Source organism: Ipomoea nil, unplaced genomic scaffold (genome assembly GCF_001879475.1).
Source record: "Ipomoea nil cultivar Tokyo-kokei standard unplaced genomic scaffold, Asagao_1.1 scaffold3251, whole genome shotgun sequence".
Lineage (NCBI taxonomy): Eukaryota > Viridiplantae > Streptophyta > Magnoliopsida > Solanales > Convolvulaceae > Ipomoea > Ipomoea nil.
Genome location: NW_017619679.1, coordinates 876671 through 892949, shown reverse-complemented (window position 1 = coordinate 892949; position 16279 = coordinate 876671). Strand labels below are relative to the sequence as shown.

The 16279-nt window shown below is 30.2% G+C and overlaps 1 protein-coding gene across 1 annotated transcript; it reads right to left on the bottom strand.

The window, feature by feature from the left end:
- Positions 1–1234: 1234 nt before the first annotated feature.
- Positions 1235–13978, bottom strand: LOC109169157 (glucomannan 4-beta-mannosyltransferase 9-like). The gene is made up of 9 exons (XM_019318027.1): positions 13541–13978; positions 11475–11573; positions 9886–10138; positions 6384–6494; positions 5001–5137; positions 4520–4633; positions 4022–4221; positions 2994–3188; positions 1235–1832 (listed from the first exon to the last, which is right to left on the bottom strand). The coding sequence occupies exons 1-9, from the start codon at positions 13886–13888 to the stop codon at positions 1673–1675; spliced, it is 1617 nt and encodes a 538-aa protein (XP_019173572.1). The 5' UTR covers positions 13889–13978; the 3' UTR covers positions 1235–1672.
- Positions 13979–16279: the final 2301 nt, after the last annotated feature.

Genomic DNA, 16279 nt, shown 5'->3' with positions numbered 1-16279 from the left:
TAAAAATGATTTTTAAAATAAAATAATTAATTAAAATTTAAATTTAAATTAAAAAAAAAAAAACTAAACTAAACTACCCGCGGTTCGTCTCCATGGCCGGAGACGAAGGTTCCTTCATCTCCAGCCATGGAGACGAAGGGACCACCTGGCCATGGAGTTTTGTCTCTATGGCCGGAGACCACCGGTCTCTCATCGTCTCCATGGCCGGTGGTCTCCAGCCATGGAGACTAAACTCCACGGGCGGTGGTCTCCGGCCATGGAGATGAAAGTCCATGGTCAGGAGGTCCCTTCGTCTCCAGCTATAGAGACGAAGGTCTTCTTCTCCATGGCTATAGACGAAGGGTGAGACGAACCACCGGTAGTTTAGGTTTTTTTTTTTTTTTAATTTTAATTTTAATTAATTATTTTATTTTAAATTATTTTAAAAATCATTTTTAAAATTGATAGCTGCTCTTTCAGGTAAACTGGTCATTTTGGACCTAATTGCATGATTTTGTGTTGTTCAGGGACGACCCAAATGCATTTTTTTGAATTCGATAGCCTAATTGTAATTTGGTGTGTAATTGAGTGGCCAATTCGACCCTTATTCCTATAAAGAATTATATAGATTCAATCAATTATTTTTTAAAAAATTATATCAACAGCAATATTTCTCATTTTAATAATCCAAATTCTAAATAGATTAAAAGAATTTAAAAAAAAAATAAAAATCAATTGCACTTGCACTCATGTATTATAATCCTTTTCCTTTTGTCTTCGATTCATATTATCTCACATAACATTAGAAATATGAATATGTTGATATTAGATTATCTTATTTGGTTGGGGGAATTTGAGGTACGTTGTTGAGAAAAACATCAAGAGATCAAGAACAGAAAACGTAAACGAAGAAAAATAGTTTACGTGAAGGATGGACTAAGAGCCTACATCCATGGGAGCGAAAGAAATTTTTATTAATTGTAATGATAAAACATCTAGAGTTACAAACATCGTATTTATAGACAACATGAGACATACACGTACAACACGAAGTTGTTGTACAGGGTGACGTTCCCAAACTTTGCTCTTTTTTTTTTCTTTTTTTTTTTAAGAAAAAAAAAACTTTTTATGAGAATTACATTCCCTTTCACATTCATAAGTTATGTAAGATTTCAAAAATGTTACATTACCTCCAAACATCCCTCGAACCAAACATCATTTACTATTCGACAATGAATAAAAGTTACAATACAAGTTGACAATAAATTCTATCTCGACTATACTTGATTTCATTATTGAGTCTATTAAACAATATGAATGAGCTAAGCAACAATATTTTACACAATTTTATTGGAATACAAAAGAGAAGGAAAAGGCAAATGAAAGAGATGCATTTAAGTTACTATCACTACACAAACTATGTGCCATGGAAGCAAGCTAAGAGAGTCCTATTTCTCCATCCACTTTCCTTTTTGCTTTTCCCTTCTCAAAAGAACACATTCCATCTTTCCTTGAATTTCCCTCTCTATATTCCCTTTAATCTTGAATTCAAATCTCTACACAATTGAATGAATCCATTTGAGCCATAAAGAATCCACCATGCATGCATGCAAGCACCCAAATTGTTTTTGGAAACCAACAAGGAGTGGCCTAAGGGCGTGTTTGGTTGGAGCTAGGAGCTAGGAGCTAGGAGCTAGGAGGGAACAATGGTGCCCACATATCCGAATCCGATTATAAAGAATGCGATGGCTTGAAGTATGATGTACCAATAATACAATTGCTTCCCAAATATAAGGTCATAGCAGCCGCAAAACAAGAGATATGCCCCAAAACATAGCTCTAAAACAAGCACTCTGTTAAAAAAATACAAATAAAAATAATACGTCAACCAATTAATCATCCATTCATACAGTAACTGGGTAAGGTCGAAGCGAGCGAATTTTATTTTTATTATATTTTTTAAAAAGACGAAAAATGTGACCCCTCTAACTTTACAAAAACAAAAGTTACAATTTTTGCTTCTCAAGCAATCGAAACATGAGCCTTCATTTTGATTTGGATCATACTCGTGTCTGATACGATATGCATGTGTTTCGGTAAAAATTACTTATCAATTGATTTTTTTTTTTTTTTAATTAATGAAGGTTCACATTTCATTACTTAAGAGACGGTTGTCACAAATTTTTGGTAAAATAATTGAAAAATAGCAACTAAAAAACAATAATTCGAAAATACATATTCTAAACTACATATTAAAAAGTGAATATAGACATGTGGAACATTACTACTATTATCATTCTTACATCAAATGCCAGTGTGGCAGTGTGCTCTCAAGAACAGTTATTTCAAAAGGAAAAAAAGAAAAAAAAAAAAGAAAAAAAAAAACAGAAAAGAAAAGCGAATTAAGCATATATCAATATATAGTGAAGATGGTTAATCGAAGAAATAATGGTTTGCCAACGACTTTATAGTCAAGTGGCATCATAAGTTTGTAACTTCTAAATAAATACTACAAGTTTGATAGCAAACCATCAAATGAATTAATAATTAATAATAATAATAATAATAATAATAATAATAATAATAATAATAATAACTTTACTTATGTGTGAGAGGGATTATAGACCTGTTTGGTAACATAGTTAGTTTATCCGTCAATTTTAAATTATTTGACCACTATTGATTATTTGATTTGGTTAAATAATCAATATGAATGTTTGATTAATTAGTTTTTTGTAACAGCTTATTACTTGAACAACTTTATCGATCAACTTTTTGAGAAAGTCATTTTGCATGTAATAAGCTAATAGCTAATTTAGCAAACATTTTTCTACAATCAGCTAATATTATCAACTAGTCAAACTCACTAACCCAATCAGTTAATATCTATTAGTTATCTGTTATTTCGCAAACACCCCCTATATATGCATGGTTAACGGTGCTAGTATTAATAAATATTAACAGTGTATAGAATATAGTATTGAGGAGAAGCTAAGCTAAGGAAGAATTTGTACCTTTCTGCAATCTTGAAACGTGGTGTTTTAATGGCTTGTGCAGCCGATTTTAATTTGAAAGCATCGCCTAATTTCTCTGTCACAATCCACTCGTTCACCCTACCCACCTCCATCAATCCTATTAAGGTTCCCTTTGTCCGATGTAGTGCCATAACATTCTCAAACAGCAGCCAGAACGACAACAAGTGAAATGACCTACATATTTTTTAATTTTTTTTTTCAAGTTTAATTCAAATTAGAATCAGTCAAAATCATAATCGAAATCAGAATTTTTAGGGTTTTGAATTATTGAGGTATATCCTGTAAGTATGTTTTGTAATTTTGTTGTATCAGGTATTATTAGCACCATGCCAATAGTATCTAATACAACCAAATATACCTACATAGTTACAACTTCGAATTTGACATTGATTGATATTTGAGAGAAATTCATTATTGTCGGTATATTTGTGTATGTTTGGTTGAATCGGGTATTGTTGGCACCCGTGCCGACAGTATCCAATACAATCAAGCATACCTACCAACATTGTAAAAGTCAGTCTAGGCGGCTGCCGACTAGGCGCTAGGCTCCCCTAGGCCGAGGCAATTTCAACTCTAGGCGGCTTTTAATCCACCTAACGATTAACCGGCCGACTAGGTGCCCTAGGCGTTGAGTTGGGCGCCTAACTCAACTAAATCAGTGCCCAACTCGGTTGAGTTTTTTTTTTTTTTTTGCCTTCTCAGCTACTCTCTTCTATATTTCTCCAGTACTCAACTAACCATCTAACATATGTAATGGACTAGTTTGGGGGTTAGAATAGTCTAACGACTCCTAACCCTGAGTGAAAAAAGTTGAGACGATATACTCGAAGTTCTCGTCCGCCTAGGGCGCCTAAACACCGCCTAGGCAATGGGTGTCCCCTGGACACCCAACTAGCGCCTAACACTTTCTGCAACATTGATACCTACATAGTTCCAACCTTGTATTTGACATAGATTGACATTTTAGAGAAATTTATAATTAAGACGGTAGAAAAATGATTACAGACCTCGGAGTGCCGACACTATTGAGGATAGTGATGACAACGGGAATATAAACTGCACCCCATTTTGGAACATCAACGTCAGGCACCAGACAAGCTGTGGGTAGTACTACGCAGTAAAAGACGAATGTGACAATGTGGGCTATCACCTTCCTAACGAAGAAGAAGCTGTATATTACGTGAACCTTCTTCCAAGCATTAACATTCTGCAAAAATTAAGAGAATTTTATATCAATAATGAGCTATATATGATCATTGGTTAACAACATTAATCTTGACGAAGTTGATGTTTTTAAACCGATAAATTTGTTTTCCCTGATTAAGATCTAAGGGTTTTTCTATTGTACTGGTAGTACTAGGTATACTTGCTCCTAGTGTTGAGTTTATTGGTAATGGTGCTAACAATACTTAGAACAACTAATTACGATATATTTGATTGTATTGAGTAATATACGTGATTGATTAATTAGTAATATATAGAAGGGAGTTGTAGAAATTCTTAACCTTATTTCTTACGATCTCCATAAACATTTTTCTAAAAAGATTGGCTGGACCACATGACCATCTATGTTGTTGATAGCGGAAGGCCTTGAACGTACTTGGTAATTCATTTTTCACCTATAAAACAATCAAGTTTAGTAGTTAATTACATCATAATATATATGAATCAATCATATTAGGATGTTTCGAAAATGGTGAAAAATTGTAAGGATCCAATAATTGCATGCAACCTACTGCATGTGTTTAATTTCTTCGATCAATTATTGGTAGAATATAATGGTAGGTCAGAGGTGGCCTAACAAGAAATGCATCAATGCATATTCAATTTTAAAATTTTTGAATTTCGAGTTTTTTTTTTTAATAATACTCACTCTGTTATAATATAGTATCTGTAATAATTGAATTTCGAGTTTAATTTTAAATAACTTGAAAAAAGTTTATCAATCTTTAATTTTAATAGAGTAAAAAGATCGAAGTGAATTACCGTGAGAGTACCAATATACAAGAATTTCCAGCCTCGAAGACTAGCTCGAACAGCTAAGTCCATATCCTCAACAGTTGTACGATGATTCCATCCACCAGCCTCATCAATTGCAGCAATTCTCCATACACCTGCCGTGCCTACATTTCCCACATGCAATAATAATTATTATTTCAGAAATTATATGTATATGAAACATGCAATAATTATTTCATAAACATTATTTTAAACATGGAATGCTATACTTATAGAACTAATAATCCACATGCAATAATTATTTATTTCATAAAAGCTTTTTAATTTTGACACATGGAATGCTACAATCCACATCCACTAGCAGCATGATGTTGACACTTACAATTACATCATAAAGTTGACGCACATAATCATATCACTTAAAATATGATGAGTATTGGTTTGTAACCCTAGAGAGTGAAATATATATATATATATATATATATATATATATATATATATATATATATATATATATATATATATATATACACGGGTGAGTTAAAATGAGAACAACCCTCATGTAAAAAGTGAAGATCGATCGATCAGCTGCCCATCAAGGTTCATGAATGATTAAGAGTATTGAGTAAAAAATATATAGATCAATTTTATAATTATTGCAATCCGTCCTCTATCCCCTAATTTTTCAGCCACCCTCAACCGATGATTTACCCATATGGATGAATCAGATCAATCATTACTTTTTATCTAGAGTTGTTCTCACTTGAACCATTATATATATATATATATATATATATATATATATATATATATATATATATATATATATATGTATTGGTGCATTTCCGAATATTGGTATGCATAAATGCACTACAAAGTGTTCGAAAATGCACCATTAGGTGTGATGCATTTTTTGTGGTGTGTAGGGAATTGGTGCATTTCCGAATCGTGGGTGGTGCATTTTTGCATACCAAATGGTGAATCTGCACCAACCACACGGAAAATACTGTCCGCATTTGAACCAGTATATATATATATATATATATATATATATATATATATATATATATGAAAATTTGCAGAATGCATGCTATTTAATGTTGGGTTGAATTTAATATTGAAAGTACAATAGATCTGATCTCTTTCTAATGGTATCCGGGTTGGACTTTAATTTGGAAGATTATGAGTTCAAGTCTCAGTGGAGGCGTTATTGGTTCTTTGTGTTTCAGTAGGTTGAGAAAGTATATGAACAGATACTACAATGTAATAGAGCCAGTAACTTTCAAAAAAAAAAAAAAAAAAAAAAGATCTGATCTCTTTCATCAATTATTTGTTGTAATTATTGTGGTACACCACTATATCGTTAGTGCAATGAATTAATTAATGTAAAAGACTTAATAGGACCCATACCATTAAAGCCAAAAAATGCATATGTGGAAGACCCAACTTCTTGCTCCACAGTAAAATGATAATCCAAAGACATTTCCTGCATCCTTGTCATCAAGCACTCGTCCGCATTCACTGCATCATATCATATCATTATGCTCAACCAAAAACCAACAAAAATAATTGTCTCCAAATCTTCTGGAATATATATACAACATTATTACATTGCTAATGTTGTTACTTGAGACACAACACGTCTTAGAATTTCGCATTAAGGTTAGATCCAGGCAAAAGGCCATGACTTCGAATAATGTGACAATTATGGAGACTGTGTTAACGTGTTGCTTGCAACCCATTATAAACTCAACTGTCAATTTTGATGAAATATATCTTTCAATTAGAACGGACGGATGTCAAATCTAAAGAAATTATATTAACCATTTTTTTTGTTCATCAAAACAATGACATTTTTACTTTTAGTTCTCGGTTACCAATTCGATCACTTTAATTCACACAAAATTTTTAAATTGAAAAAATTAGATCGAATATATAGCACATATAAAGGAAACCCTAAATCAAGACAAGTAAGTTTATATATGACATCAAGATTAATAATGTTATATGTGTCAATGTTTCTTCCATGTGAACTTTGAACCACTCCGTACTCACTTGTGCCATCATCTATCCCTATCACCACGTAAAAGAAAGCTAAAGGGTACTTATGACAAATCACTATCCATGTTTACTTGGATATCCTAATTTAACTATATTTTAATTTCATCTCATCAAGTCTTTTCTTATTATTCTCACTTCCTCTTCAACATTTGTTATTTCAATATTTTGATCACAAATTTTTTCAAATATTTTAAAATCATAGTATTTAAATCCCAAAGTCAAACCCTAAATAACAAGTAATATCACAAAATTATCAATGACCTTGTGGTCTAGTGATATGAAGTCATTTTTTTCAAATGAGAGGTCAGATACATTAAAAAAAAAAAATTCTCATTCACAAAGTTCAAAATCAAAATATTTTGTTCTGCTCAATTAAAAGTTTAAGATGATAAATGGACTGCATATTAATTGTTTTAATAAAAGATACTCAAACAACATTTTAAAAAAAAAAAACACACACACACACAATATTTAAGAAATTAAAACTAAAAAAATTAACCCCCAAAATTTTAATATAAAGGAATAAAATCTCTACCATTTAGCTGGCATCATGAAAACACCTTTTTTGCTATTATGGACCTCACATTTTCCAGTGGTCATGAAAATACCTTTTTTTTTAGCAATTATGAACTCACATTTTCCAGTGGTGGGGTAGTTGATAATTACTGGTAGTTGGTTACACCCATGGCCATGGGGATATGGGTTCTTCAACCCTAGCAAGAAAACAAAAACCTAAGCGGCCATACTATTGGGCCTACCACTTTTGACCTTTTTGGCAAACATACCAAATATGTTTTGTGCACAAAAATAAATCACCCTCTTTGTTATGAATCTAACCGTTAAAGAATTACAATGAGGTAATTAGTCTAAATTGTTTATAATTGACCGACTCAAATTAAAAAGATCAATAGAAAGCATTCACAAAAAATCAAATTTAAAATCGAGTTAACTGTTCGACTAACTTAGCTAGAGTTGCCCCCATTAAATAATCATGTCAAGTTCTGTCAATCTATCATGACACCAATTCCCTTGACGTAAACACATAATGCAACCTAGACCAATATTTTCTACTAATAAAGAGATACTTAATGTGAAAAAGGAGCTATATATATTTTTTTTTATTAAAATCAGATTTTGATCGCTTAATTATTTTTGAGTTATAAATTTAATATTTAAAAAAATATAAATTTGGTCCTTTAATTGTTAAAGAATTTGTAAATTCAATCTATCAACTACCTTAGGCATCAACTTTAATTTATATTTAGAGTTTTTTTATTAAAAATTTGTCAATTTTAATCCTAAAATATGTCACTTTTAGTCTCTTGTTAAAATTAAAAATAACACATTTTTGTAGAAAGGCAACTGGTCAATTCCGTGCCTGATATAAAATCTAAAACTTTTTTATATGCATCTATAATTTTTACCTAGCGTAAAAGATATTGATATTGATTATTATCTTACAGGTAGCCTAGCATTATAAAATTGTACTAATAATTATAACAAGTATAATGAAAGCAACCTATACTGTTGCTAAGGGTATTTGACTAAAATAGTACTAAGGACTAGTAACTTTTGCCATATAAAGTGCTCTGCCATTTTTTGTTTGCATTGCACGTGACTATGTACAATTGTACAAACAGTAACATTTAAAAAAAAATTAATATTTTATATTAAATAATGAATAAAAAAATTTAAATAGATGAGTAGATGACTAACTGTGACAATCAAATAAAAGTTAATGATATATAATGAAGCAAAATTTTTTAAAAAAATAAAAACATCAAGATAATCGATAATTAAAAGTGAAATTTATCAATAGAAAAATTAAAATATTTTACCATAAAAAAATAAAATAAAATTTGACAAATAATACGGAGTTAATTAGTACATATGTCCTTCTACTGTTTTTATACTACAATACGGTGTTGTTGTACAATGTCAAAGAATTATCTAATGTAGTTACTTAGTTGTTGCTCTTATGTCCCATTTCATTTGTTACACTTATTAGGTATACTATATATATATATATATATATATATATATATATATATATATATATATATATATATATATAATGTGCAGTCCAATTATAACATTGAGTTAATGACATATGAGATCCTCCAAATATAGTGGATTTGTCACGTCTAGTCCTAAACTTTCAAATTGATACATGTGGTTCTTCAACTTTCAAATTGTTACCATATGTGGTCCAAGTAACTACACATGGTCCTTCAACTTTCAAAATTTAACCAGCCCTGGTCCTCCTAGAAGGACCACAGCTGGTTAAAATTTGACGGTTGAAGGACCATGGATAGTTAACTTGAACCATGAATGGTAACAATTTGAAAGTCGAAAGACCACGGGTGATCAATTTGAAAGTATAGGACGAAACGTGGCAAAACCACTATACTCGGATGACCCGAATGGTATTAACTCTTAGAACATTTTAAAATTTTAATTAAGACATAACATATTTTTCAATTTAATAAAAAAAGATTTTTTTAAAAATTAATACAACTACTCTTATCTTAAGAATGAAATACTTAAATTAGTACAAAAATTTATGTAAAGCCATTCCACTAAACAAAAAAAGTATTAATAAATTGCAATACTTTTAAAAAAGAAATATTATTTTTTAGTTCAAAAAAGTATTACATTTTTATAGTAGTAACTGTCTCACGTTAAATAGTTCCATATAAAACTAACCAATTAATTAATATATAAAATCACATAGAAAATGAAAGGTGTTAACTATTATGAGATTAACAGACACGTAAAATAAGACAGAGAGAGTATTACAGTGCTTAAAATGAGTATAAAAAGCGACACAGTAAAATAATTGATAACTTACCGAATTTCCAACGAGCTTGGACAAGGGCAATCTTGGGATTGTGGACCAAGAAAGGGATGGTGCGCATGAGGTAATCGGGTTCGGGTTGAAAATCAGCGTCGAAGATAACAACGTAGTCACACTGCTTCACATAATAACGTTTCATGCCTTCCTTTAATGCCCCTGCTTTATACCCATTCCTGTTGTCACGAATCTCATATTTTATGTCCACTCCATTACTTGCCCACTTTTGACATTCCGTTTCCACCAAATTCTATCCAACGCAACAATAAAAGTAAAAAAAAAAAAAAATTAATTAAAAGTTAAAGATTCCATTCGATGTGGGTAAGTGACCAGGAATTCTGTGTGTTTTAATTAATTAATGACAATTAGAAACATCATTTTATGTATGTATTTTGTGGCTGACCCACCCACGTTCGTGGGTCTTGGTTTCACACTCCCAACAATTTACTAAAGTGGCATTTTATTCACGAGATTTTTTTTTTATAAGGTGAAGTGAATAGAAAAAAAATATTTCTAGAAAGAATAATATAATGGTAAAATAATAGTACTCAAAAAAATAATGATAAACTAAAATAGAAATATTATTCTATTATTTAGGGGGTGTTTGGTAAATAACTAATAACTGATTGGGTTAGTGAGTTTGACTAGTTGATAACATTAGCTAATTGTAGAAAAGTGTTTGGTAAATTAGCTGTTAGTTGATAGCTCATTACATGCAAAATGACTTTCTCAAAAAACTGATCGAAAAAAAGCTATTTTGAGCAATTTTTTAAATTTTAGCATTTTGTAGCAATAAACTGTTACAAAAAGCTAATTAATCACACTCATATTGCTTGTTTAACCAAGCCAAACAGCTAATAGTGATCATATAACCAAAATTGACTGATAAGCTAACTATGTTATCAAATAGGGCTTAAGAGAACTATATATATATATATATATATATATATATATATATATATATATATATATATATATATATATATGAAATTAAAGAAAAATCATCCGTGTTTAGCTGGTTTAAGAATGGAGGAAGAAATAAACTATCAAATGGAAAAAATCTTACTTTCTCCTATTAAAATTACCGTATAATATTTACTATCTCATATGAAATTGAATTAAAAAAAAAAAAAAAAACCCTTTATTTTTATTAACATCCTGTGAATGTACTATTTCACAATGAGTTGATAAAAATTGTACATAATAATTAAGTGTACAAAATATTTAATAAAATGATGACATGTTATACAGTAAATATTTTCGGAGTCTGATTTTTCTGATTGCAAAGAGAATAATTTGTTTAGTAAACCAAATTTGGAAAAAACAAAAAGTCTTAGTATTTGACAAATTATAATTGTATGTACTTATTTATTTTGTGAACTAATCGTGACGTAAATCCGTAGATGTATTATAACTTATTAGGGTGTGTTTGGGTGTAGGACACACAGTCCTTGATAGAGAGGGTGGTGGGGGTTAATACTGAAATTTAAGATTCCACAGAGTCGATTGTGGTTGGTGAGCTGTATTGAAGGACACAAACAATCAAATATGGAAAGATAGGATTTTAATGAGAATTTATTAGTTACCTTAATAATTGGGTCTGTTGAGTCATCAAGAACTTGGATTATGATTCGGTCGGAAGGCCAAGATAGTGCACATGCTGCGCCGATTGAAAGCTTATAAACCTGTTCAAAATTAATGACTGGCTAGAGATTAAAATCTTGGGGAGTAAATTAATAAAATAATAAAATATGGCTAACAAAAAAAAAAAAAATAATAATAATAATAATAAAATATGGCTACTGTCAAAGACATTGTGGTTGAACGGCATAATTGTGGTTCTTTGAAAGTATGTATAGACAAATATTACATTGTAACGTAATTAATACAACTCAATATATATATGGCTACCACTACGCCATTTGGTTGTAGTGTATTGTGTGTCCTAGATTGCTTTACTTGAGGTCCACACACTTTAATTAATAAGTTAATTTACATCTCTAATTTATATAAAGAGATTACTACTTTGGTCTCTCAATTGTTTTTGAGGTGTCAATATAATCACTAATTTTCAAGTTCAACTAATTTGATTATTGAATTGTTTAAAATTTCGTCAATTAAACCCTTCGAGGGGCAAATTGACGAAATTTTAAAAATAAAAATGGAGAAATCACCATTTTGGTACATCAGAATGTTTAATTGACGAAATTTTAAACAATTCGAAGATCAAATTAGAGACTACATTAACAGTTGAAAAATAATTGAGGGATCAAAATTGTGATTTTCCCTTATATAAAAGGTACCACAATAATTAGTCTCTACAGCTGACAATATAATTTATTATCAGACTATAGATCGTACCTATTATTATCGAATTGTACCAAATATTATTGAAATATTTTCAATCATACATGCACAATCATTTCAATAATACAGGTACAATGCATGATTTTACGAGAATTTTTGAGTGATGAGAAAAACTCGCAGCCACTATTCAAAGATGTGTATATGGTTGAGTCTTACCTTTTGACCCTAGTTAACAAAGAACCAAAAGAAGGTAAATTAGCCTAAATTGTCCACAATATTCCTATTAATAATCAGGGAATACAAAAAATCATGTCAATATCACATAAATGTTATCGCATACTAGTGCACTACTACCACATGATAGATGCTCCCCTATCCATATACATATAAACACACACATTACTGTTTCATATATTATTTTTATACTAGCTCCGTTAGTGGACACCAACTATTATACTAAATTGCTAACTTTATCATTGAAAGAGACAATTTGTAGATTTACATTTCACCCAACATACTTTTTTTAACTTATTCACACCTAGTCATTTTGTATTATTGCAAATATTACTACTATACATTAGTGAAATATTACTACATTCCTCTCCATCAAAATAATCATAATATCTCGTACAACGTTGACACTATCCAAAGAGAGATCATTAATTCTACATTAAGTGCATAATCATTTGCGTAGTTACATTACATATATGATAACCTACAAAACAAACAAAAAAAACATATCCCGCACCCCAAAACCCCTCACACCCCAGCGCGATAGAATAGTAATATACCATTATTTTCAACACTGCAATTAATCATTGATCATTCATAGAATCTTTTCTTTTCTTGTCTTGTAAAATGGATGAAAATCAATATTTTCCTAATTTTGCTCCACCTAAATTAGCTCCTTACTTCTTGGGTTGTAGACATAATTGTGGTCAATATCCATTGACAAATGACAAGAAATTTATTTTCTACTCCTTGACTTATGCCACAATTATGAAAATGGGTCAACTGCATTATTAAATTTTCTAAAGACACCAATAAACCAAAAAGGAAATATATATATATTTCATTAATGCCATTTTATTTAGTCATTGATCCAACTATTTTCTTTAAATTTTAAATCAAAATTTGACTTTAAAAAAAAAAACTTAGATAATCTCAGTTTTACTGGACTAATACTAGCCTTACACAACGCTATAGTACCCTACCATTAGTCCATTAGAGTATTCAATTATAAATAAAATAAATTAAAGTCTTAATCCCTGTATCCATCCCCGGGACCTCCCCACCCTGACCCGACTTGAAAGGGACGAAGGGAGTAGCAAAAAAGAATCCATACCTCTCTTTCATTGTACATTGGGATCTGTACGAGAATCATCGGATAAACTCCATTTCCGAGCTCGGCGTCGGCCTCCAACGGCGCCCATTTGAAGCGTTTCTCCGGCGTGCGGCGGAGGAGCTTGACGAAGAACATCACCACCCCCATGTAAACCCTCTCCACGAACAGCATTGTGGACATGATTAGGCAGAGGTAGACGGCAATGTCCATGAGGAGTGGCACCACCGGCGGCAGCCGGAACCCTCTAATCCGCCCCCACATCAGCATCGCCATCCCGGAAACATCGTCACCGGCGCCGGAGAACGTCTCGTTCAGCACCGCCGACGCCGTCGACGACAGGGGATCCATTATTTATTTTGTTTTTGTCAATTGGAGTTGGTTGGCGGAGTGAGAGTGTGTGTGTGTGTATATATAGAGATAGAGAGAGATAGAGAGAGAGAGAGAGAGATCTGTAAATCTGCAGTGTGAATGTAAAACAGGGGAAAGGGTGACTTTCCAGGGTGACTCTGCATATACTTTTCGAATATAAATTATATAAAATAGTCAAATATGTCCCCAATTAATAATAAGAGCAGAATTAAACTTTTTAACTAAAAAATATGTTATTAAAAAAAACTAAAAAATATGTTATTAAAAAAAACTAAAAAATATCTCGATTAAATATTTGAAGTTATAAAATAAAAATGTAAGTAAACCCTTGAACTTGTAAAATAAAATGTGTAATTAGCACCATTTTATCAAAGCTAACATGCTATATGATTTTTTTTAGTTGATATAGTGTAAGTTTAGAATTGATATATAATAATAATAATAATAATAATAATAATAATAATAATAATAATATTATTATTATTATTATTATATTATTATTATTATTATTATTATTATTATTATTGTTATTGTTATTATTATTATTATTATTATTATTATTATTATTATTATTATTATTATTATTATTATTATTAATATTACATCACCAAATCACCTAAAACCCCATATGGCAAGTCTACTCAATAGGTTACTTGATGGTAAATGTGCTAATTGCAATACATACATATATGTGTGTGTCAGTGTGTGTATGTGTGTGTGAAGTTTTTATAATTGAAGGGTCTAATTGCATTATTACTAATAATTTGGGAGTTTATTTGATCATTTTTTCTATAAATTATAAGTGGTGGATGAAAAGTAAGAATTAATTTGATCACATCCTATTTTCTTTTAAAAATTGATCTAATCACAAATTAAGAACATCAGATTTCACTAAATAGTCACATGTGTTCGGTGTATCCTAAATTTTCGTGTCACTTTTATTTTCTTTTTAACATTAATGACCATAACTACGTAGCACAGAAACTAGAAAATAAATTTGAAACACAAAAATATATAAAAAACAACAATTCTTTTAAATGCATCCTTTTAAAAAAATTAAACTATTGAAATACGTTTCAGTTAAACACTTAAACCCTTGAAACAAGTCTCCATGTAGAAAATGAGTTTTTAAAAACAAAATATTTTGAGATGTTTTTGTAAGTTTTCATAACTAAACATATTTGAAACATGAAATAATTTCTTTTGAGAGTTTTAGTATATCATAGTAAGAACTCGTGTAAAGTTTAAAACAAATTAACAATTACAGTTACAAGAGATGCTCAATAGTTACATTAATGTATAATTAAAAATAATATTAATTTCGTGCTAATTCACTTTCGATCGAACTTGTTACACACTTTTTTCCTAGTGACATTTACCTGTCTTATGTGAGATATGAGCTATAACCATGAATATGATTTACTGAGTGCATACCCTCGAATAATAACTACAAATTTAATTTTCCTTGTCATCTATAAAAAATATTAACTTAATCTTATAATTGCGAGAGTAATTTGACAATTCATATCTACTTGACAACAAAAAGTACACTTTATCTTTTATGAAATCCCCAAAAAGAAAAAAAAAATAAATTGATCGACAAATAATTGAAAATTAAAAAGTGAAAATAACTTGACCGCATTGTTTTATTTCACTTTCTTCCTTGATGCATAAAAGACATGTGCTGCTATAGGTCACATGGACCACGGCCTCTCTTGAGCTACAAACGACAATCCAAAGACAGCTATTTTGTTATTTTTATTTAATGTCACAAATTTACTAATTAATTTGGATCACACTTATGTTAGAGCGTCTCATATGTTCTTATCTGTGTGACAGGTCAAGTCAATATGCAAAATATAATGCTTATACTAGCAAATGTAATACTAAATCATGAATAAAATTTTTGTTACTTGTAAGGGAAAATGTAATATTTTTGAGAACAAATGTAATACTTTTAAATTTGTATGTAAAAGTATTACTTTTTTTTTTTAAATCAAAAGTATTATATTTTTCCCTTATAAGAAATGTTGCACTTATAAAGGAAAATGTAATACTTTTATATCAAAATCTACAAGTATTATTTATACATTTTTCTTCAAAAATATTACATTTTCACATATAAGTAATAAACATTTTATTTTTGATTTAGTATTACATTTGCTAGTATAAATATTACATTTCATCTTTACCCGACCTGTTTCATGGACATTTGTCTGTGAGACAATCTCACACAACTTTTTGCCAATTAATTTTGATGCAATAAGGCAACGTGATGTTTTCTACTTTAATTAATTAATGTAGTTAATTAAAATGTGTCAGAAGTCGATCGTAACGTTTATGCAAAGTGTAATAATACCAACAAATATA